Source organism: Labrus bergylta, chromosome 14, assembly GCF_963930695.1.
Source record: "Labrus bergylta chromosome 14, fLabBer1.1, whole genome shotgun sequence".
Lineage (NCBI taxonomy): Eukaryota > Metazoa > Chordata > Actinopteri > Labriformes > Labridae > Labrus > Labrus bergylta.
The window spans coordinates 17,672,821-17,696,886 of NC_089208.1; the positions used below are offsets into that span (position 1 = coordinate 17,672,821).

Consider the following 24,066-nt stretch of genomic DNA (forward strand, 5'->3'; position numbering starts at 1 on the left):
CATAGAAACCCGGAGGACCAAACATTTCTTCAGAGTCAGTTTTTCAGAAAGATGACAGGAGACAGCGACTACAGCAAGTACGACTTGACTCGCTTGCAGGAAGAACTTGAGCAGGAGAGAGAAATTAAGTAAGTTTTTTTGGGGGAGTGAATTAAGTTCAAAGTTTTTTTGTTTTGTTTTTTTTGCGCAGTAAAAATAGCAACTTCTGTGTCTGTCGTAGAGAAATGCTGGAAGACTCCGTCTCTGATTTACGGAATACCATGTTTGAACTACAAGAAAGACTGCACAGTGTTGATGGGGAAGGTAAATTAGATTATATTTTGACATTATAAAAGCTTTAGCTTAAGATAATTGGACTTGACTAGCCCAGGTACTGTTCAGTCAGAGTGTAATGTGCCCTGCCCTTAATGCTACTGGCTTGGCTGTGACCCCCCATACAACAGGAAATGAGTGGAAGACAAGGTATGAGACTCAAATAGAGTTAAATGGACAGTTGGAAAGACAAATGTCACTGATTCATGAGAGACTGGAGGACCTACGAGGAAACCCCATGGGTAAGTTCACCAGCCATTATTGCCTTTTGAAGGGAATGGGAAATATATGATTGAATTTGTAAACCAAAAACAGGCTTTTCAGAAGAGTAAATAACTCAGTCAGGATAGTTTTCTCCACACTAAGCGTGTTGACATTGCAAAACTCTTTCAGGATGCTCAAGATTCAAGAAATGGAAGTTTAGTTAATTAAAACAGGGCTAATTCATGAGGTAATTTGATTGTCTATGACGATGTCCTCATTTAAGAGATGCAGGATGAATAGTGTTAATACATTTGAACAGGTGCTGTCTGGCAGAAATGCCCCATAGTCAACTCAAGTGCATGATGCCGAAGTTAACAAACATCCCTTAAATGCACCACTCGTTAAGACTTTTTAAGCATTTTACTGCATGCACACATAATGTATATATTTTTTTTACAGATCGATTGGCCTCCATCCGCTCTTATGATGACATGCCTGTGGTAAGTAAAGACATCTTGATATTCTCTGAAGCTTTTTCATGACTTGTGTTGTTGTGTAAGAGTTATTAGGTTGTTTTTTTTTTTTTACCCAAGTGCAGAATAAAGTTAATACAGTAATAGAGAAGCTATACCAGCAGAGTGAGCCAGAGTCACAATGTAAGCAGAGAAAGGAGGCAGGACAGAGAGGACAGCTGCTCTTCATCCTCTGGTTGATGCAGGCTGAACAAACCAGAGTTTAATCACAGCACTGTAATCACAGGATTACAAACCATGGGAGAGAAAGGCACACTAATTACAATACACACACACACATACACATGAATGCACACCACACACTGATTGTTGCACGCCACAGTCAGTATATGAGTGTGTCTGCTTGCCTTATAGGCACAACTAACAGATGCTCATGAGTGTATCAGAAAGACTGGACTGAAGATCTATGGAAAACCATGAACAGGACTGTTTGAAGAACATAGATCATTTCAGATAGAGACAACAAAGAAATAGATCATCGGTTAGCGTTGGTGTTAGTATACAGTAGCTCTGTCTACTCGAGCTATTAGATAACATAACTGATACTTTTACATGGCATGCATTGGGTTTGTAAACATACTATGCTGTGATGCTGTGATAATATGCAGATTTAATGCACTCAATAATGTATTAAGCCACATTAAAATTAATGTATTCATTTGATATTAAACTGTCGAGCATCAGGTTGATTCTGAATTTTGATTCATACATCTGAAAGTTTAAACACATTATTTATTAATCCATAGTTGCTTATTTATTTTATTTATTTTATTTTTATTTATTTTATTTATTTTATTTATTTTATTTATTTTATTTATTTTATTTATTTTATTTATTTATTTTTATTTCTTATTTCTTATTTTTTTTTGGTACATGAAGAAGGAATAATCTCTTTCAACCCAGAAAACTGTATTGCTCTGCTTTGTGCTAAAAACGTCATGTAACTTTTCCATGTCCCAGCTGTAATGTGTTTTTCCCCGTTATTGAATTATGTATGAGACTAATCCATTTTTGTGCTCAGGTTTTCTGCAGTAACTATTCTGTTATTGTTTGATCCTTGTAGATAGGACTTTGTTATTCAAGTACAAATTGATTTGTAATCATACATTACCAGTACAACATGTTCACTCTAGGTGGCCTCTTTTGTTATCTCTTTGGCTAATCAATTGAAACACTTTGCGGCAGGAGACACTGAAGCAGCGACTGAAGATCCTGACTGAAGAGAAGTCTGACCTCCAGAGTCAGCTGATGGACTGTCATCTGCAAATTGAACAGGAGGGAAAGGTGTTCAAATGTTGTAGTTCAGAGCAAAAAAGCACTTTTGGTTTTTGCCATAACAGCTTTTATGATCACAGTCACTGCTTTCCATTTAGTCCTGCATTCTGCTAAGACAAAAATGATATGCTCTTAGTTTAGCCACTTCATTCTTTGTTTATTGTTTTCTCCACAACAAACAGTGAGATATTCTCTGAAAAAAGGTTAAGCATTCAGCATGTGGAACCAGTAATACATGGTTTAACCAGTGGCTCATTAACACTGAGGACCTCTTTAAATATGCTCAGGCAGAACACTTATAACAAGCACTGCACCTGTGAGAAGCGAGAAAATGTGACAGTGTTGTCCTCTGTTTCATATTCTCTTTCAGGCATTTCACAAAACTAATGATGAGAGGCGGGCATACCTTTCAGAAATTGCTAAGGTAAGCTTCTCTTTTCATCCATGTCAACAAAAGAGCTACAGGCAAGTCTAACAAGTAGCTCTGGAACCAAACCTATTCACTACAACTCACTGAGTAGTATGTTTATGCCTCACTGAGCAGTACTGTAGCTGTCATGTCCAAGTGCTACAAAATCCCATTACAGTGTAGAGAGCAGACTTATGTAGCTTCTCTCTTTCAGGCCTAGTTACGAATTCTCATTCATCCTCTAATGCTGCTCTATTATATAATAGGTGAGTCAAGGACGTTCTGCTTTCTGCTGCAACCACACTGGTTCCTGCAGGGCTGAAGCTGCCAGAAAACTCAAACTCGATTTGTCTATCAACATTAAATCATTACATTTGAAGCAGATTTTGAGAGCCTCTGGTCTGCTGTAAACACACAAAAGCATAGTCATGGATACAGCTAAACAAACTGTCTCTAGTGCACTCTTTGAAATTACTCTGAATTGCCAACTTTCACAGCTGTCCTCCACCCTTGATGTCCAAAGAAGACAGTACTCCTACCAGCCACAGAGGGCACCAGAGAGCAAACAGAACAGGTGAGGGGACCCTTTCAGATGATGAAAACAATAACAGGAACTGTGTAATGAATAAACTAGAGCCCAAAAAATGACTGAAAAAACACACACCAAGATTCACTTAGCTAACATTCTAGCTAACTGTTTCTTTAGTTTGATTATTTGATTTATTAATAGTGCAAAGCATGCAAATGTGAAATAAATGCTGCCATTTGCAGTATTTGAAGTATAAGCGATTCCACTGGCAAGTCACAATCAAACGCACTCATACTAATGACCTTCAGTACTTAAATAAGATGCATGATTATGAGCCATTTATAATATTACCCTCCATATAAACATGATGTTACAGCTTTAAAGAAAACGCCAAGTTTGGCTTTATTGTTAATGTTAGCACTGTAACATTTCATGGAGGGGGCATCACTTAATGATGACTTTAATGCTACCACAAATGCAGTCCAACCAATGGGAACAGTTTCTGTAAAAGACTTTAGATAAGGGCACATGTCAGATGAGTAAATAAACACTTAGTGACTTAAATGAGTCAACGTATTTAGCTCTTTACTTACATTTAGGCCTACTATGTGACATTATTTTGATTTAATCTTGGAATATCTGCATTAATCAATTTGTTTTTGGATCCATAATTCTGTGCTGATTTGTAACAAATAAACAATTGCATGTGCTTGACAGATTAACTCGGATTAATAAAGTAATAAATTCTGAGATTGATCCTCTTTGACTATTATTGGATTATTTCAGCTGTCTTAAGCCCTTTTAATTGAAAACATTTCGTATCCACAGCTTTGGCCTGTTTTACTAACTATATTTTCTGAAGGCATAGAGGGAAGCAGGCCAGCAGGATGGAAGAGGCTAAATCTAAGAAAGGAAAAGAGAGAGGAGAAGATGGAGGAGGCGTGCGTGTGACAGGAGGCGGTGTTAGTGGAGCAACAGTAGAGAGAAGAGACGAGAAGAAATACCAAAAGGGAAGTAGGTTACCAACAGTCAAATCCTAGCTGATACAGAAACCAGATCCAAAGTCTCGGGTTATAGGAGTATGATAAAATGTAAAAAGAATCAATGTTACTCAGTACTTGTTATGTGGATTGTTGAAAAATTGCTATATACTTGTATTTTTAGTTTCCTCAAAGCTTTTTTTTCTATGTGGGCAGATCGCCCACATAGAAAAAAAGTTGCTATAGTCATAAGTCAGTGTTTATTTCACAATTTCTGGCAAATACAGTCTCACACTGATCTCATGATATACAAATGTACATTTATTATACCACCTGGCATTTTCTCCCTGTCCCGTTTGAAAAGGACGAGTGGCTAAAAGAGGAAATGTTTAAGGGGGAGGAATATGACAGGCTTTGAGTGAGCTAGGTCACCTCGTAAAGTGCCAGAACCCTGCTGAGTCTGACATTTCTACTGTCACTGCAATTTTCTTTTCCAAAGCACCTCCTACGACTATTTCGTAAGCAGCCCCCACGTACACCACTCGCAACCGGTCAGCCCCATCCCACCCACTGACCGCCTTTACAAACGTAGGTGTGTTAAAAGTGCAGCCATATGGGATAAAGTAGTGAAAAGGAAAATTTCCAGAAGCTGTTTCATTTGTGTTTGTGGAGAAGTGTGGAGGATGATTTGCTGATCTTATCAGGCAATAATTGGAACAATATCTCGTAGTATTAGAATAGCCAATCATGTCCAGTCAGTTTTCATTGTTCTAACTTGCACCCTTAGCTCTCTCTTCCTTTTCAACTCACTGGTCTGCAAGGACAGTGAAGTCATATTAATGAGCTCAGGGATTGTGACCTAAAATTGGGTTAAGAGACAAAGAGGTTACAGGCAGATAATTATTCATGAAGGCATATACACATTACCTGTTCTTCAGCTTCATGTCTAAGATTGGCAGGAAATTGTATTGTAGTGACAGGGAAACTGGCCTTTAACGAAAAGGGCAGAGCTCAAGCCCTGGTGTCACTAAGCATCAAGACAGCTGAACTGTCCTTTAGTATGACACTGGATGCTCAACCACTTCCACTTTTCCTTCGGGCTAAATCTTTGCATGAAATGAAAGAAAGTAAGATTTTTGGACATCTGGATTCATAATAATTGGCTGCTAGCCATTATATTCCACCAAACAGATGGAAACAGTCTTTCTTAGGCCAAAGAAGTAAGATTGTACTTGGAATATGGATATAAGGACATTTTATCATCACTTCTCAACGCTCTGTTATGAGATTTATAACATTTATATTTTACGATCTTACAGGTATACTTATTAAACTTTCCATTCATTCAATAAAACACTGAAGAAAATCATGTCATCATCAGTCAGAACTCCCTAATTTCCAGCTAACAAAGACGTGTTCCTGTTTTGAAGTACTGACCTGCTATCTAAAACCAAACACCAATGTGAATTCTGTTTTAGCTTTCCCTTTACAGCTCCACCCATTTTTATATGGTTTGCTGACACAGTGTAAACCCTTGCATGTGCTGCTTCAGCGACAGGTTATTTGTCTTTGATTAATGACTTAATTTAAAGACGGCCAGTCCATGTTGCCTCATAAGAAAGTTAGTACATTTACAGCACGCCACACTATCCTTCTTTCTTCTACCTCTCCTCTCTTTATTCTGTTTTTTGTGCACAAGCTCGTATTTGCAAATCTCACAGCATCCTACCCACACAGCCACAGAGCAACCAACCAGATGTCTAGTGCTGACAGGTGCAACACGGTGACGAATCACTACAGCATCTGTCAAACACCATGAATCACACTATTGCTGCCTGCTCATGCTTACTCGGTTATTTCTTCTCTCTGTACTCACTATATGAATATGTTGAAAACCACATGTGTACGTTTAACTGCTTATTTTTGTGCGTAAGAGACCCGTAGCATGTGCATGTGAATGACCTGTCAGTCAACCTCAGTGATTTCTTGGCTCCAGATTTTGTATGGTATCAAAGACATGATGGAAAGAATTTCATTGTATGCAGCATCTTTCAACACTCAGTGGGTCTTTAAATTATTTTTTTGGCAGTGAAATAAAGACATTAATAATTTCCTAAATTATTCCAGATGAGATTTGTCACAATATGAAGCTCATTCCCATCTATCCACATCTTAATTATCTTCTATTTTTTTATTTTGTTATAGACTTCACAGAAATGCATTAGCGGAGATGTGCTACATTGCTCTTTTATATGTGTTTTTGTGAAGCATCGTTTCAGTAAATTGTTGCAAAGACATGCTGAGGGAAAGTCTTGGTATAAAAAAGTAATCTCTCTTGTTTTTTTTTTATGAAGGATAATTGGTCATAAAACGGTAGATCCACATTTAATGTGCTCTGTTTAGTTCTACAAATAAAAAAGGACTTGCAAAAACACTTAAAAGCCTTTGTTTTCATTGTCAAACTCTTTATATACAAGTAAATTAGATCTCAGCAAATTGCTTGGTCATGCTTCCAGAGCAAAGATGACCTCTATCAAGAATTGCAACCATTTATTTTCTCTTGGAAATGCTATATCCAATCCTATATCATTCTAATGTTATAATAGCCACATTGAGTTTGCCAGCTGCAAATAAGGGTTCAAATGAACTGCTCTATACTGCATGCTTGATTACTTATAAAGTTGAAATAGCTATACTATATAGAGTTACACTCAAGATTGGATCTGCTTTATCCTCTCAAATGTTATATATATTTGCAGAAATGCTTACATTTATTTACTTTTATAGCAACAGTTATTTGAACAGCTGGACTTCTATATCAGATATATCAGAAAGTGTGAATTCTTAGGCATCAAGAAAGAAAAGAGATTGTTGTCCTCATTTTAAGTCCTTCACTTTGTCCTCCATATTTCTTGCCCTGGTCTGAAGACACATTCCCCCAAATGAGCCCTGTTTTCTCTGGACTAATTTAGACACACACCTTTTCAGCCCTGAGCTTGTGACGCACTCTGGCTGTTTGTGTGTCTCTTCCCAAAATAGAAAACATCTGTGTGATGGATAATGTTTTTATATCTATCTGTCACTGCCAAACATCCTGGTGCATTCATGTTTATACAGTCCAAGATGCCCAGCATAATAGATGCATTCCTATATGACCATTACTGTCGGATATATTCAGGGGATAACTAGAATGGTTGGATTGATGATATTTGAGCCCTTAAAAGAGGCACTAACCTAAGAAATGTTAAAATATTAAACCAACAGAACACAATAACAGAAGAATGGTATTTTAAATGCAATGTTCATTATCCCTGGCATAGCTGATTGCTTGCTAACGCATGATGGGATGTAATTGGGAGGTCTCTGGAGTCAACAATGTATATCAGTGGTCTGTATCTCTGCGAGAGAGACTATTTTCTGTAGTCACAAAACAAACACACAATTGAATTGCTATGAAAATGAATCAATGTTATGATAGGAAGAAAGCAGCATCCTCTCAAAACTCAACATGTAGTCCCTGTTGAATGTTCATACAAGGGATGAAATGGGTTACAACAATCATACTTGTCACACTGCATTTACATCATTAGCTGCATTGCATAGTTTGGGATTAAGCTACACCAAGGACCCTCTGTGCATTACATAACATCTCACATGCACATTTTCTTAAGGTTTGCCATAATACTGCTCTTTGCTTATAGCCAAGGTTTATACAGAGGGAGTCGCCTGCACACTCCAAAACAAAGCACACTTTTTATTATAATGATTCAAATTCAGGAACATTTGTACAAATGAAATAAAGTGACCTCGTATTGATAATTTACTTCATTAAAATTATGGCTTTATTGGAAAAGCTGTTCAATTTTTATAAAAACGTGAGAACCCCCCCAGACAACTCGTGGTTTCGGGTCTGTGGGGGGGGGGGGGGGGGGGGGGGGGGGGGGCGCATCATCCCCAGAAGCCGTGCATCATCCCCAGCACGGGTGGCAAACGTGGGTTTGCATCGTAATGAGGGGTGGGGGCGCTGAATGAACATCACGACAGAGTGACGTGGAGAAGAAGGAAAGGCTGAGGAGGAGGAGGAGGTGAGAAGAGAATGGGAGGGGAAGCAGCTGGTCCCTATACTTCACTTCCAATCCGGGCTCTGCTCCTTGCTCACACACACAGACACGCGCACGGACACACATAGGCTACTGGTTGCGGAGCACATCAACCGGACAACAAAGGGTAGCAACACGCAGGGGGGGCTCACTGCAGCCAGGACAGGATTACAGCATTCAGTGCCAGCGACAAGCTTACTGAACTCTTTTCCTTTTCTACTCGGAAATAAAGCGTCAGTCAGACTGGAGGTGACCGTCAAAGAAGCGTTAATCGCTCGCGTGGGTAAGCCTGTCAATGTGCTTTTAATTGTCTGATTTAAAATAGATAAAGAGGTTGTTGTTGTTGTTTTTTGTCTCTTGTACCATCGTCACTAAAAACACACTAGAAACTAACATTTGTCATTGACATTTTAGTCCTAGTTTAAGTGGTATTTTAATTGCTTTATGGTCTCATTTTGTTATGGGAGGTCCCAATTAAGGCGGTTGTTTGTTTGACTGAAGGTTCTGAACATTTCTAAACAGGAAATGTTTGGCAAATATTGATTCGTGACTGTCGGTGTCTCCCTTTGCAATAACTCTGCGCACTAGTGACCGGCAGAATAGTCTTGAAGCATGCTGTCCACCTCTCGGCTTAACAGCACTTAATCTGTCATTAGGGAGTTATTTTGAGACAAGGCTACCAGGGAAGGATACCGGCTTGCGACTTCAGCAGTCGCCCAAACCTCTCCCTTACCCGGTTTCCTCCTTTCTCTGTGTCTCTTTGTTTTTGTTTACTTACTCGTTAGTGAAAACTTTTCCCCCCCTCGTGCTCCTGTTTGTTTGCCTCCCCTCTCAGACAGTACGGCCGTACTTGTGAGCCTCGGCAGCGAGATGGAGATGGAGCATTTCGACGACCGGGACAAAGGTCAGAGACACGGCCGGTCCAGTGCGAAGATGAACGGGGTGCCGAGTCCCACGCACAGCGCCCACTGCAGCCTGTATCGGACCCGGACCCTGAAGACTCTGACGGAGGAGAAACGTGCCAAGAAAGTCCGTTTCTACCGCAACGGAGACCGGTACTTCAATGGGATAGTGTACGCCATCTCCTCAGACAGGTTCAGGACCTTTGACGCCCTGCTGGCGGACCTGACCCGCTCCCTGTCCGACAATGTCAACCTGCCCCAAGGCGTCCGGACCATCTACACTCTGGATGGCACGAAGAAGATCATGACTATAGAACAGCTGGTAGAGGGTGGGTATACAGCATTTCAGCACTCATGCATGTTTTATGTAGTCACAGTGTTTTGCTGGACTGTTCTTCAGCATCTGGACTCCTATGGCTTTATTAGACACCATGGTATAGGCAAATCCAAAAACAAGCATGTCACACCTATTTCTGTATGTCCTCTTCATCTCCTAATAAAATTATACAAAGTAAGAAACCTCAACTATGGAAAATATGAAATCAGAAGACAGAAAGAATACATTTGCATAACAGGCTGGTCTGAAATTGCGTTCAACAAAACATGTTTTTGGCAATCGTCTATGGCACTGGCTTAAACAATTAAACATATTCTAAATTATCATTATGAGGATTGTTTCTCTTTATTAGCTCTCTATTGATCTGTTTTAGAAAAGTGACATGTGAAGAGCTATAAGTTGTTGGCTAATATTGGAATGAAAAATAAATGAACAGCAGAAGGAAAGTGAACAGCAAAATATTCCATATCAGTGTAATTATTTAAATATTTTTTTGGAAGGATTATATTGCCTGCTGCTTGAATAGTAGTAGTTGCTTGGCTTTGAGTTGTTGCATAAAAAAGTTAACCTATGCAACCATGTTCCTTCCCTTTTTTTTTTTTTTTAAACATTCTTCACCATTTTTGCTCCCTTTCAATATACATTACATTTCTTTGTATTATTTCTAAAGTTCTTGTTTTTTCTTTCGGGGTTTTTTAAAAACTCTTTTTGCTTTACCCAACCAGGTGAGAGCTACGTTTGCAGCTCTATTGAAGCCTACAAAAAGTTGGATTACGCGAAAAACGTGAACCCAAACTGGTCAGTGAACGTCAAGGCCTCAGCGGCCGCCTCTCGTGGGCCTCCTTCCCTTGGCAGCACCATGGCCGGTGCTCCAGAGAGCCGCGAAATCAAAGACTTCATCCGTCCAAAGCTTGTGACTGTGGTGCGAAGCGGAGTGAAGCCCCGCAAAGCTGTGAGGATCCTGCTGAACAAGAAAACGGCCCATTCCTACGAGCAAGTCCTGACCGACATCACCGACGCCATCAAGCTCGACTCTGGAGTGGTGAAGAAGATCTACACACTGGAGGGCAAATTGGTAAGAAATCTTCGGCTGTAGAAGTTAAGCAGCAGAATTTATTAGCATGCCTCGTGTTCTGGAGGACATAACTAAGCCTTTTTTGGGGGATCTCAGACACATCTTTGAATTTGGTTTTAGAATGGTTCTCAATGCTGATTGGTAAGCTGCTTCCAAAGTAGCAATATTTCTCAAAGCCATTAAAGTTATGTGGACGTTTCGTTGCAAGTATTGTACATGATAAGTGGTTCCATTGGAAAAATAGAATGGATGCAAAGATAAGAGTGTTTCTATTGCTCTTTCATATGTGGTTTAATATGCAACAAGAGGATACAGGCATCCATTTATTCAGGTAAAGTGGATATATCAACAGGCTGACAGAGGCATCACAATGGCTAAATATTTGATGACCCTACTCTCATTTCTCTTTCATGAGCCTTTTATGAATGAAGTGTCCCCGTTCTCAGCCAGAGGTGTAGCAAGAAACAGTGACACACACTAAAAGAGGTCGAGAGAAGGTAAAGATGAAAGGAATCTATGAATGGAGCCCTCACTGTGTAGGGACGTGCACCAGAGCTTAGCCTCCCAACACAGAAATGAATCAGAGTTACGGGCCCCCTTGATAGTCCACCCACCCATTCAGCTCCCTCTCTCAGCTTGTGGAGGAAAACGCTAAAAAAAAAAGAGCATGAATAAAAGCAGCACTGTGTACACACACTTGTACTTATGCATACACCTGTGCAGATATTCCCCGCTTCGGTACTTACACGTTGTGGAAGTGGGAAAGACAGTGGCGAGGCTGCACTGCAGTGAAATTAAGTCGAAAGCACTTTCGCTATTCATGTATCGTTTTTTGTGTAGGGAAAAATGTCTTTCAACATTTTTGGGTTTAGGGTAATGTATGTGACAAGCTTCAGCTCTCTGGTGTTTTTATGTTTGCCTTCATTTCAACTTTCCATCTCAAACTTGACCCCCTATCATCAGTTTCCTCGTGTCTGTCTGTTTGCTCCCCTCTCTCTGCCTTTCTCTAGCTCCAAATGATCGAATGTAGCAACACAAACTACTTCTCCCTTGACTCAAAATGAAGCTAGAACTTTGAAACAGATTGTGTGTGACGTGAAGGGCGATCTGCCGTTCTGTGTCATACAGCAGTAGTCATCTTCTAAATGGCCAATTTGTGAGTCGCTTTGATGAATCTGCTCTTTGCCCTTTGGGGATTTCATTTTTTAATTGCTTCTTTACAAGTCACTTAGCACTTAGCAGACGCTTTTATCCAAAGCGACATTTCTTAAGTACTCTTTGTTACCATTTATCCCACTTCCAAAGATTTATCCTCATAAACATCCATGTTGTCCTGACACCTTGCAGTCTACTTAGTGATCCACTGGTAATTTAGTAAGAAGTCTTTCCAGATTTCCTGTCCTAAACTGCTGTTAGATCCCCACGCGGGCCAATCAAATCCCAGGATCAGGTTTTTCCTTGAGAAACCTCCTGGTGGGGATTAAACTCACACTTTTGCACAGTGCCCACTAACTCTCTGGTTACAATCAGTTGCAGTTATCCAGGGGATTACACAACAACTGCTGCTCTCGCCCAGTTCACCCCTTCTGAGATTGGAAATAAGACTAGTGTGGTTATGCTATTTTTAGGCACAGTATTGATTGGGCCTGTAGGCATGGTAACACAGTATCTGCCGGATGGGCTGGGCTTGGCTGAGTGCAGAAACTACGCCTTCTTAGTTTTTTTGTTATTATGTGTGCATGTGTGGGTTAATGCATGTGGGAGAGTTTGTGTATGTGCTTTTTCTATTCAGAGGAAAGAAAAAGTGGAGAAAAGGCGATTCAGATTTTAAAGAGTTTTTAAGAGTGTATTGGAACTTCATACGTTTGACAATATACATGTGTGTTTAATGTGTGAGCTGGAAATCCTAGCCTAGTTCTGCACAGACACCAAGTCTTTGAAAATAGGACAGAATATCGGGCAGCCCTAGTTTGAGAGCATTGAGAGTTAACTAAAAGTATAAATGTGTTGTGGACAGCTTAACAATATGCAAAAAAAATCCCAATAAAATGGGAGGGGAATATTGTCTATCAGGTTGATCACTGCTATCGCTGCTTGGCACACACACAAAAAAACTTTCTTCAGTTTACATACTGAAATACATTAAACAATTGTTTAAAAAAAATGGCGCTCTATCGTTCTGTACTAAGTAAATGACATTGTAACAGAGTGATATGAGTTTGTCTAATGATGAATGGCTCACATACACTGGACACATGGGAACTTCCATTGACTGCCCCTCTTTGTAGCCACCCCAGCCTGACAGAGCTCTGTTGCTAAAAAGAGAGAATTGCTTACTTCTATCGACATTACATGCATCAAAAACAACAACAAAAAACCCCACCTATTTGCCATTCAAACTAAGAGGAATGAAAACAATAAAATACAATTGTATGTGGCTGAATAAAAGTAAAGAGTTCCGATGATTAGACTGTACACTGATGACACTTGAATATACATTATTGACTTCAGCTGAGTGTGCTGCAGGATATGGTTACTTTAAGGGTTAAGTCGAGTATATGTGTGTGTGTGTGTGTGAGTGTGTACAGGTGCATGCATGTGTAAGTATGTGATCTTGTGTGTGGGCTGCTGCCGTAAGCTGAGCCATGTCAGTCATTGAGCCCTCAGTAGAAGTAGGTTTCTGGGCCTTGCTGTCAGTATCTGAGTCCCAGCAGAGTGTCAGAGCCTAGAGAGGGAGAGAGAGAGAGGATCTCTGGCTTTTTGCCTTCATTAACCCCTAAAATGAGGCCATAGACAGTGGGGCAGGAAGTACATCCCAAAAGCCCTATTATTTTTCTTTTCCTTACGTAACTACTTTGAATTTATTTCATGCTGTTTTCAATTTAATTTCAGACGTCAAGAGTTCAGTTCTGTAAAAGTTCTGCAGTTAGTTTGTTAAAATGAATAATGGATTATGTTTTTGGTATCTGAAGAGTTCAACTGAGAGACCATCTTCAGCTGAAGTCTACTCTAATGCCTCCTTATTATGCATCCTTGTTTATAAGTATTTGTATGTTTATACATCAAAGTTATTGACCAAGTTCTAAGTTTTCAATGTTGTTGATTTGGATTATTATGCTTCAGTTTTACCTTGTTTTGAGATGTTACTGTCTGAGACCTGATGAAGACTTCTCACCATGAGTCTGGTTCAGCTCGAGGTTTCTGTTAAAAGGAAGGGGTTTTTCTTTTCACTGTTGCCAGCTGCCTGCTCAATGTTAAATTTACTTCTGGTCTAAATAATAAAAGAATAAACTTAAGCCCGGTATACAAATATGATACGAACAGATACATTTTGCTGTAATATATTAACATTAACATTGATTGATGCTTTGACTTGTGAGTTGGGGATAGATAGGAATGACATGCGACAGGTCGTGAATACGTCTCTGTTAGCATCTAGTATGTGCCATATATTCTTCCCAGTTAGCCCACTGGGAGCTTACTTTACTGTGATAGCTTTGGGTATCAAATTTCTGATTGTACCACAAGCATCAGTGTCAGAAACTATAAATCAAGTGCCCCAGCCACTGCTATATTGATTCCTTTACCCCCCCCCCCCCCCCCAGGGCTCACTGTATAGCATCGGTGGTACTTTTTGCTCCATCACCTCTCCCCTGGGGTTACCACAGCCTCATATTTCTTGCCAAGTTCTTCACCTTCGCCAGTTTCTATGATGATTTGATCTAGTTGCCTAGGAACCAACCGGTAGACCTGCTATGATGTCATACAGTAGCTTGGTGAGATGGTGTAGCTGGATTGGTCTGATCAAGAAGATAGATGACCAGTAAGTGGATTAGGACATGGACATGGCTGGCCTATTAATACAACTAATCTCTGTTTACACACACAGACATGCACACAAATACAAGAATGTCAGACCACAGCTGCCAGCTTTGTAAGGCTCACGCATATTTAGGCATGAATAATGACAAACACTTGTTTTAATGGACCCATCTAGATTTCTGCTCGTGCATCACTAGGCATGAACTGCAGGAAATTATCAACTAGTGCATGAAGTGATTCCACTTATTCATGGCTATGGTTGTTTGTATTCTGCCTTCGAGTATCTCATTAATGAGCTCCTTAGTAAAGTATGTATCTCAGTGGGTTTAGTGTAGGTAAGAAGAAATCCCACATTGACTGCTAATATTAATACAGGGCTTACAAAAAACGTATTGACGCTCAATTCATACAAACGTCCAAACTATTTCCACCAAATGAATTGGACGTATCTGTGCAGATAGGACAGGAGTGTCAATCAGTCTGCAACTTATCCATTGAAATGACTGAAATTAACTACTATGTCATGAAAATTTGCCCATTCATGAGCCACAAAGATTGAATCCAACTGAATTCTGTTACTTGACATTTACTCACGTACCACCAGCATGTTGACATTTTTGTCTTTTAATGAAATATGGTAACTTTTATAGATGGACTTAAATACTTACATTTAACCAACACCAACAGCATTCCCATCAGCCTGTTATTTTTCTGTAGTGTCAAATAGCAAATGTTTGCACACTAACACAGAACCTCAAACCAAGTTCGAATACATTTTACATTATACCAAATATCAGGACAGAATGTGGAAATTCTAATCTTAGCATGTTTGTAGCAGTTAGCTCTTATCACCGCTGCACAAAAGATAGCCTCACAGAGCTGCTAGCAAGCCTGTAGACTTATCTTTGTTGTATTTCTGCATACTTTCTGTGTATGAAGTATGGTAGCAGTGGTTTTGAGACTCCTCTTCTTGAAAAATCGCACTACTTTGAAGCTGCTTGTTGCCTCGAGTTACTTGCATTCTGAATGACTGTTTTAAGTACTGCTACTTGATGTGATCAGTTCCTGCAGCAACATTCATGTAAAAACTACAATAGCCACATTTATTGTGAACAGTTAAAACACTAATTTGCACTGATTTCACACTGATTAAATGGCCCAAACAAAGGTTATATGTGAGAGTGACGATGTACCACTTGTTTACTATCTGCAGTGCAGCTCTCACTTCTCTAACTGCGTTGCTGACCTGTTCCTCTCCTTGTCAGCAAGGATGAAGAGCTTTTAAAATCCTTTTATGTTCAATTCTCCTTTCTTTGAAGCCTCCTTCTTCTCTCTGCCTCCCATTCTCTATTCTTTTCATTCTCTCTCCACCCATTGCTGTTTTTACCTCCCTCTCTATCTGCAGTTTCATAATCTTTAGTTCTCTTTCAAAACATGGACTTTCTTCACATTGATCAGCCGTCAATCCGTCCTCTGAGCTCCTTTGTCTTCCTTTTCTTTCCTATCTCTTTTCTATCTGGGTCTTGTTGTCAACATGCCATGGTTTTTACGGCTGTTTAGTCCTCGTTTAATTAGCACACACTGCACGCACCCCCAAATCCAGGAGCTGCAACATATGGCATCACTCTCTCTCCTACACACAGTCTGCCTCACCTTCTCTCCTGCCTCTCTTTGCCGTACCTCCCACCATCTTACTTCATTTATTTTTTTGGATTGTCTCACTTTTTTTGTCCCCTCCCTGTCCCCCTTTTCCTTTTGGGCCTGTTTCCAGCTCTGCAGGCAAGAGAGAGAGTGCAGCACCAGCAATGTCACTTATAAATATTGCATATTCTGACAAGCAGGGAGAATGTTTTGCTTCCCATGTACTATTTAAGCAGTTTTCTAAACTTTAATAGTTTTTTTTGTTAATGTGTCACTTTTTCTGCATAGGAGGATTGTGGGAAGACAAATCTGTCTGCTACTGTTGATCTGCTGAGTCACAGCTACTCAGCACAGCACTATGTGTGTGTGCATCAAAAGGAGAGAGTGAATGTGTGTCATGCACCTAGTTTGTAATATATTGGCTTTAATACAGTTTATTTGAAGTTAGTGACATGGATGGGATATGGCTTGTGAAGCAGTCCTCTGCATTAAACTGGGTGTAAAGGCTGTGCTGTTTCAGATTGGTTTTCTTTCCGTTTGTTTGTCTCTGTTGCAGTCAGTTTTTTAGTTTGTGTGTCTTTGTTTTCCCGCAGAGAGTGTTTGTGACAGATTGGAAGGCTATCTGTAGTCAGAGGACTTGCTGCCAAATTAGGATCGATGGCAGACTTTTCCAGCCCTGGCAGAGACTGTTGAGAACCCAGTCACACATCTAGGCTACCTCATCATACACACATTGTCTGAATCATGCGCTACCTGACTCACTCACTCTCTAATCCCTCTCTTAACTCTCTTGCAACTTGAAAGAACGTGTCCCAGCTTTAGATGCTTTCAGTTGCTCTAAGATCTGGGCTGACAGATCTTAGATGTCAAAAGTTTTGTTGAATCAGTACTGAATCACGGGGCCAGATTGTAAACATAAGAGGGAACAATGCTTCTCCAAACCTGTTTCAAAACAGAGTGTTGTACTTCCCTAACCAATGCCTTCAAAGTTGCACTATAAGTGGCTCTTTTAACCCTATGCATACATGAATGACTGTCAACCTCAAAGATCCTCTGAGTTCATTCTCCATGTTGGCATCTTTTACATGAATTCAAGTGCACTTTTCTGTTTTATTCTAGTTTTTAATGTACAGTAATTGCACACCATGATCAAAACTGTTTATTTTATTTGCATTTATTTTCTTTACACTGTTTTTGCAGCTGAACTGGACTTTGAGGGGTATTTCCTAACCTACAAGTTCCTTCCTGTCCAAAGTAAAAGCTAAAATTCTTGCCATATTTTAGAGCTAATCTTTGTTGTAGTGTTATTGGAGCAGAGACAAGGGAGTATGATGATTGAGTAGTCAATTTCCATTAAATTGATCAGCAAATATTCAAAATTGAATTTAGAAATGGTTATTTTCTCAGCAAAATTGCCCAAAAATCTCTGTGTGTTATGTTTGTCATTTACGCAAATAAATGTTTGTTAAAAAATGGAAGACATTTAATGGCCAATTTGTAAAAAATAATTTAGACTAAAAACACAATTTACTTATTACTACCTGCTCCTGCTGTCTCCTTGATAATGTTACACACATCCCATTTTGTCAGTGCTCGCCTGTAACCCGTGTACCGACACAATCAAGTCCTTCAGACTCCCACTCACACTCATCCTTGAAAATGGATTAAAGCCTGCAGACTAAAAGGAGGAGGCAGATCAATACGGGGGGATGAAGGAGGGATTTGGGTTTAGGGGGGAGTCGAATAAAGACAAATCAGTATGAGATTACTTGATAAACCAGATGTGCATGTGACAGGATTGATGAGTTGGAAGTGGCAACCCATAAAGTCATGAAAGAGGCGATGAGAATGGAGGCAGATGCCATGTTGCTTTAGATTGATGTCTTTTATTCTAGAAACGGCAATGCCAGATTTCTTATTTTTTATTCATTTCATGATTGCAGAAAGTTTGGCTCCCTGTAGACACATGAAAGACAGGAAGAAAGCATTCACATTCTGAGAGAAACATAGTTCCAAAACAAAGTTTGCCATCCCCCTATGGAGAGCAGAAGCTGTTACATAAGTTGTTATGTAACAACGCAGCCATCCAGCAGCCCGGCAGTCTGCTGTGCTGGTTTGAGGTTAAAACCGAACCAGTGCCAACTCAGGCCACTGCACATTTAATTGGCCTCACATCACTGTGGCTGTCTTTTCCTCTGTTTGTTTCCTCATCTCTTCGTTTCCTGACCCTTTCAGTCATCCTTGTCCCGTCAGTTTCTCTGATGAAATGGGGCAATGTGCACTCTACTGATTGAGGCAGCGGGAGGTCATGCCGGGTGTGAATTCTCCCCTGTGGGTGCGTGCGGATGTTTTTTTTTCCTTCCCCTTAACTCTTTCAGATCGATTTCTGTCTACCTTTCTCTCTCCTCTTGACAGTCTGTGTCGCTCTTTTCCTGTCTTTTCCTGTGCCTCCCTTCAGCCTCAGAGAAGATCATTTGAATACCCCTGGAAAGAAAGGAAGAACATTTTTGCTGTGTCATTCTGGGAGTGAGAATTTGTTTTTTTTCTGCAGATATTTTTATATGCTATACTTTCCTGATAAGGGGTTTGTTTGTGTTTTCAGGGGCTGTGAACCATACAGACCTGTTTGAATACAAATTAATCAATGCTTTTACCTGTATGTTTACTGCAGTCGAAGGAGAGCAAACAAGCTTCCCCTTAACAGAGAATGCCTCATTGTTTGCAACTGTTTCTCAAACTTAGTTTTTAGGATTATGATCCCAACACAAGGCCGGATACAATTCAGAAACTCTAATGCTGCTGCAACACACTGTTGTGTTGATATCTATCTCTGTGAGTCACTTTCTGTTTTGTTTGATTTCCATCTTAAATCCCTTTCACCACAGACACTCTATATATTAGACACAAATACTTTGCCCTTTCTGTTTCTGTCTGTCTCTGGCTTGTAACAACACACCCATCTGTTCCTCTGTCAGCCCGCCTGTCTTGCAGCATCTTTCCGTCTGTTCATCCTTTCATCCATCAGTCTGTGTCTCCAGTCCTGCAGTGTTCAATGTTTCAGAGCAGCTCCACATGTCCTGCCTGCCAGCTGCAGTTGATTCAGCACCACGGACAGCTCCACCCGGCTAAGCTGCTCTGGCAGAGCGCAGCGACAGCTCAGTCCTCCGAAATGTGCTCTGTCTTTGGGCAGGATAATGTTGACCTCAGTGTGTCCTCAGTGTGACCACTCTGAGTCTATTGTTGCTCACGAGATTAGTGGCTCAGTCCTCAATCTCTTCTTCTTTTTTCTTTTCTGTGAACGTCAGTCTTAGTCTCTGAGAAATCCCTCTGTTTCTTATCAGAGCTGCACCAAGGACAAATCCCACAAAAACCTTTTTTCTATTGAAATCCACAGACATTTTTTTGTGAGTATCAAAACTACACTTGAAAATGTTTGTTTCATTATATAATAATATTTTACATATGTTTTGAATGAATCTATTACTTCTTTACTCAACTTTATTATAAAGCACTTTTATTATGAATATGCTGCCCACACTGGTTCAAGTAGGAACAACAGATGGGAAACATTAAAAAATATGATGACATTTTGTCAAGACTAAGAAATTAAATCTTTCAATGTCCAAAAAGAAGCACATTTTCACATTTGAGAAGCTTGAACTAGAAAGTATTTTCCTCAATATCAACTAATGGACCTCATCAGTACATACAATAGTTTCAGATGTGTTTGATGATCAAATAATCAATCAGTTGTTTCAGCACTGCCTCCTAACTTCACTCTTAATTCTGTGCTGCTTATCTTGAGAACACATGCAAGAGAAATGTGCAAGAGGCAAATTTCTCTTGCATGTGTTCTCACACGTTTACACTTCAGCTTCTTCTGAGTGGCTGTCAGAAACTCCCTCCAAAAAGCGAGGTGCTGACGGACGAGTGCTCAAGTAGACCTGATATCTGACAGGCAGACAGAAATAGCCCCATCTAAATGAGCAGAGCGAGCCCTGCTGTCACGGATCATTTGTTCCCAGCAGCTTATTCACAGGAGCTGCTGAAGGGAACATCCCAGACTGTTTAAACACAAAAAGCTGACGTTTCACAGCACTGCTACATGTGTAGCAGGCATACAATAATAAGTGCATGTCCTTAGAAAAAAAACAATCAAGCTTTTGTAAGCACATTTGTTTGTGTGTTCACATAAAAATAAGATGAGAGACATTGTTAAGTTCATCTTTGGAAAGTCCATGCACAGCTGTGGGTCTCTTCCCACACACTTTCCCTTGTGTCCCTGAGAACCCAAACTAAAATTCAGCACAGATGCTCCACAGTCCTCCCTCAAGACTCACACCAAACAGAGACCCATATTTAAAGTATTTTTTTACATGTCCTGCTGCTTTTGGCTAACTCAAATAAAACCACATGGGGTTGGAGTCCCAGTGCATTTCACATGTTGATATTTGAGTTCTATTTTCAGATCATTTAGAAGTTATCCCCTCTGGAACTATCTTTATATCTCTCTTTAATTCTGTGTAGCTGAAATCCTGGTGGATATCTGAATATGGGTCCTTTATTTTATCAAATTAGTAGACATCTTGCTTATCTGTCATCCTGCTTTTCTGATGGTACTGTAAATCTTTAAGTAGTTATTAAACAGCGCCCCCGTGTGGTGATAGTGATCATCTCAGATTGTGACCTACCTTTTTAAGTAGTTGTGTGGTGCTAACAATATTACTCACTGCCCAGAATGAAGATCGAAACCACCTCTTATTGTAATCGATGAAAATGAACAAAAATAGAGAGGATGAACAGCCAAGGAGGAGAGGGAAAGAGGCACTCTTGCAGTACTTTGCTGACTGCACACTAGGTGGCGCTGTTAGAACACAAATTGCTTGACTGAGGAACACTCAGTGAAGTGGAATTTATGTAACACAATTTTAGGTGGAGACATATTTTGTAGATTTATGTAATTCTTGTTTTTTGACCAGTTGTTTATCTAGAAATATTTAAAACATACATCTTTTTCTTTTTAATCCAATACAGTAGATGATAAACCTTCCTCTTATGGTGGACAGTAAAGGAAAAGGACTGGAGATTTTCCAACATGTTACATGTGACACAAAATCCTGAAACCTGTTCATCATTACCTCATTCATTCAGTCTGTGTTTGTATTGCTACAAACCAAAAATAATGCTTGAATAAAGCAATTACATAAACTTCAAAAAAACCTTTTTAATGCCAGCTTGTGTTTTAATCGTCGCGACCCAGTCTTATCACCCATGTCCCACTTTAATAAAGATGTGTGAGAGTTGATGGAAGGGATATGAAATTGCCAATTTCCACACTCCTCTGCTCTTTTCTCCTGCGCTTATTTTAGTCCCTCTTCTCCAGCATTGCTTTGTTTGTTTCTTCCTGTCCTTGGTTTTAGCAGGGCTGGATGTTGTGTAACTGCACTGCTCCTCTGTGAGAACTGAGCACCAGAGACATAAAAGCAGCTTGTTTTGTCATCAGGCTCAGAGAAGGGCTCAGAGCAGCAGTCAGGAATAGATCTCCTCCTCCTGTATTGCTCGTTTTCACCCTGTCTGTGAAAACGAGGGGGGTTCATTTCATCTTTGATTGTTTTTTTTTTTCCACGATTACTAAACAGCCCCTCTCCTGTTCTTCATTCATTGTCACTGTGTGTCTCAACATCATCTTTTTTAACCAGCAGTTTGTTTTTCAGTATTATCCAGGCGTGGTGCCACTGTGTGTATGTGCGTGTGAAGGTTCATGTGTGTGTTTTATGTTTGATGACACATTTCTGTCTGGTGTCGTTCCCATAGTAGATAAAATATGAATGATGGAGCTCTCTATCACACTGTGCACATCATGCATTCAGTGGCACGCACCAGCCATGCACAGATGCCTGGAGGGCACAATCACCATGGCAACCATACTTTTTTCACACCCTTCTCAGTATACAGTTTGTTTGTGTCTTGCTCCATATTAGTTTATACTCACGTTACAGGTGCCCTACATTGAGACTGTCCCTGTTTCCTTATTTCTCTTTTGAAAAACACCTTTTTATAATCACTTCTTTGGGTGTATTTTTAAAGTGTTCTTCGTAAGCTTTAGCTGTACATTCCTGATGTGCTACAATTGCTATTTAAGGATAAGCTGCAGCCTCCTCCTGGTTGTCTGCAGCAGTTCTTGCCTGGGGATGTGACTGGACTGACTCAGAAATCCAACAAAAATCCTCTCTGACGGGAACAAAGCTTTCAACGGGATGACTGTTTTTTGGCCTTTCCAAAGAGCACAAGCCTAAAAATAATGAAATATATCCTGAAATATAAAAATAGCGAAAAAGATTGCTCAGGGAGACGTTTCTCCTACCGTTAGAGTTATACAGCCAAGGAGATTCATCTATCAGTCCCAACAACTGAAAATGTGCAATCAACAAAGCTGGAAAATTACCGAACGCTTTCATTTACTGTTCTATGATAGGACAAGTGAAAACAACTTGATGTTCATTTTCTTGTAAGTTGCTAAAATGTTTTAAACATTTTAAAGGGAAAACTGAAAATAGCGTAAGGGATAGGATCAGAGGATAATGGCTTCCATGTGATTAAGGGTGAATTGTTAGTAGTATTCGAAATGCTTCATAAACTAAATAATTCTTTATTTTTTTCATTTCAAATCTTTGAAAAGCTCCAGTGCCCCAAATCCTCTTTGTGAATGTTTGAAAACCATTTAAATTAAAATATCCCATGATTCATGATCACTGGGATTAACTGTGAGGTAGTAACCGCAGTTTGGCCGTTCTTTTCTATGGAGGCTTGGATAGAGATAGTTTATACATCGTTTATTTAATATAACCCATTGCCTATTCTGTAGATCCCCCAGCCTGTTTGGATGCTACAATGTTGTCATTATATGAGTCAAAATCTGTAAATAAGTGCAATTTTTCCATTTACGTTTACACTACACTGTTTTTTTTGGTGTGGACATTGCATCTACAGTACACCATTTGTTTAGTTAAACAAATGAAGTACACTTCATTATAAGTCAAGTTTAATTAGTACTTTTATGTAACAGCTAAAGGTTTTCACTGTCCAAGAAAGGCATACAAGTATTGGCTAATTTGATACAAGCAGCAAACAAGCTAGTGAGCATCAATGTCCCCCTGTGGTTTAAACAACAAAAAAAGATAGTTTGTTAGCACCAAGCGGCAACCTCTGCTGTTAAAAAAACAAGTCAATTTGGAAGTGAAAAAAATTGATCTTTCTTGAGACTGGTTTAAAATAAAAAAAATCCCCATCAGGTCCCATATCAATGATCACATTTTTACAGCAGATATTTAAATGTTTACAGACTAGTATGGTTTTTGGGGGGTAGCTTCTTTTATTATTGGTAAAAGTTCTGTGGGGGGTGATATTTTTTGTAACCCATTTACTTTGGTTATTAAAGACTAGTCCCTAAAGTATCAGGTGAAACACATGGTTTATAATCTGTGCTAACAGGTTGAACTGTGCGCATAGATTTGTTACCGGGGGAAACAGTTTAGCAAATCTGTGTGCACGGATTATAAAACTCGCACACGGATTTCAAAACAACTTCTGCTTTGTTTCTATCTTAGCCTACAGGGAGTCCGTAGATTATATTAAGACTACATGTTATTTATAATTGAGCATAATAAGTGGGATTCCTGTATGCCAGGAGGCTAGGCTTCACTTAAGCCAAATCCCATTACCAACCTTTATCTGTCGGCTTTGTTCTTGTTGGTTTCATTGATTCAAATACGCTAGCTAGATAACGAACAATATCAGAGATAGTTGGCCCTGGTTCAGGAACCAAGTTTTATTCAGCCCACCTCAGTTCTGTGATTTATTAAATGATAAATTAGTTATTAACCCCTCCCTACAGCCCAAGAAGACATTATTGCATCAGTACAATAAGTACAAGGAGGTGTATCTATG

At 39.7% G+C, this 24,066-nt stretch overlaps 2 protein-coding genes across 4 annotated transcripts in view; both read left to right on the plus strand.

The window, feature by feature from the left end:
• The first annotated feature begins 11 nt into the window (after positions 1–11).
• On the plus strand, positions 12–6,669 carry ccdc169 (coiled-coil domain containing 169). Of its 2 annotated transcripts, none has more exons than XM_065963256.1 (8): positions 12–128; positions 221–303; positions 444–554; positions 976–1,016; positions 2,235–2,333; positions 2,695–2,748; positions 3,231–3,307; positions 4,125–6,669. In XM_065963256.1, the coding sequence occupies exons 1-8, from the start codon at positions 52–54 to the stop codon at positions 4,300–4,302; spliced, it is 720 nt and encodes a 239-aa protein (XP_065819328.1). In that variant the 5' UTR covers positions 12–51; the 3' UTR covers positions 4,303–6,669. The 2 variants fall into 2 exon arrangements, with proteins under 2 accessions (XP_065819328.1, XP_029136277.2); XM_029280444.2 differs by having other exon boundaries at positions 4,131–6,669.
• A 1,820-nt stretch (positions 6,670–8,489) lies between these two features.
• The window catches only part of dclk1a (doublecortin-like kinase 1a), a 50,174-nt gene continuing 34,597 nt past the window's right edge, over positions 8,490–24,066 (plus strand). For both annotated transcript variants that reach the window (XM_020650120.3, XM_020650119.3), the window contains exons 1-3: positions 8,490–8,625; positions 9,178–9,573; positions 10,307–10,656. In XM_020650120.3, the coding sequence (XP_020505776.1) occupies positions 9,213–9,573; positions 10,307–10,656 (711 nt within the window). In that variant the 5' untranslated portion in view covers positions 8,490–8,625; positions 9,178–9,212. The remainder of the gene's footprint in view (positions 8,626–9,177; positions 9,574–10,306; positions 10,657–24,066) is intronic.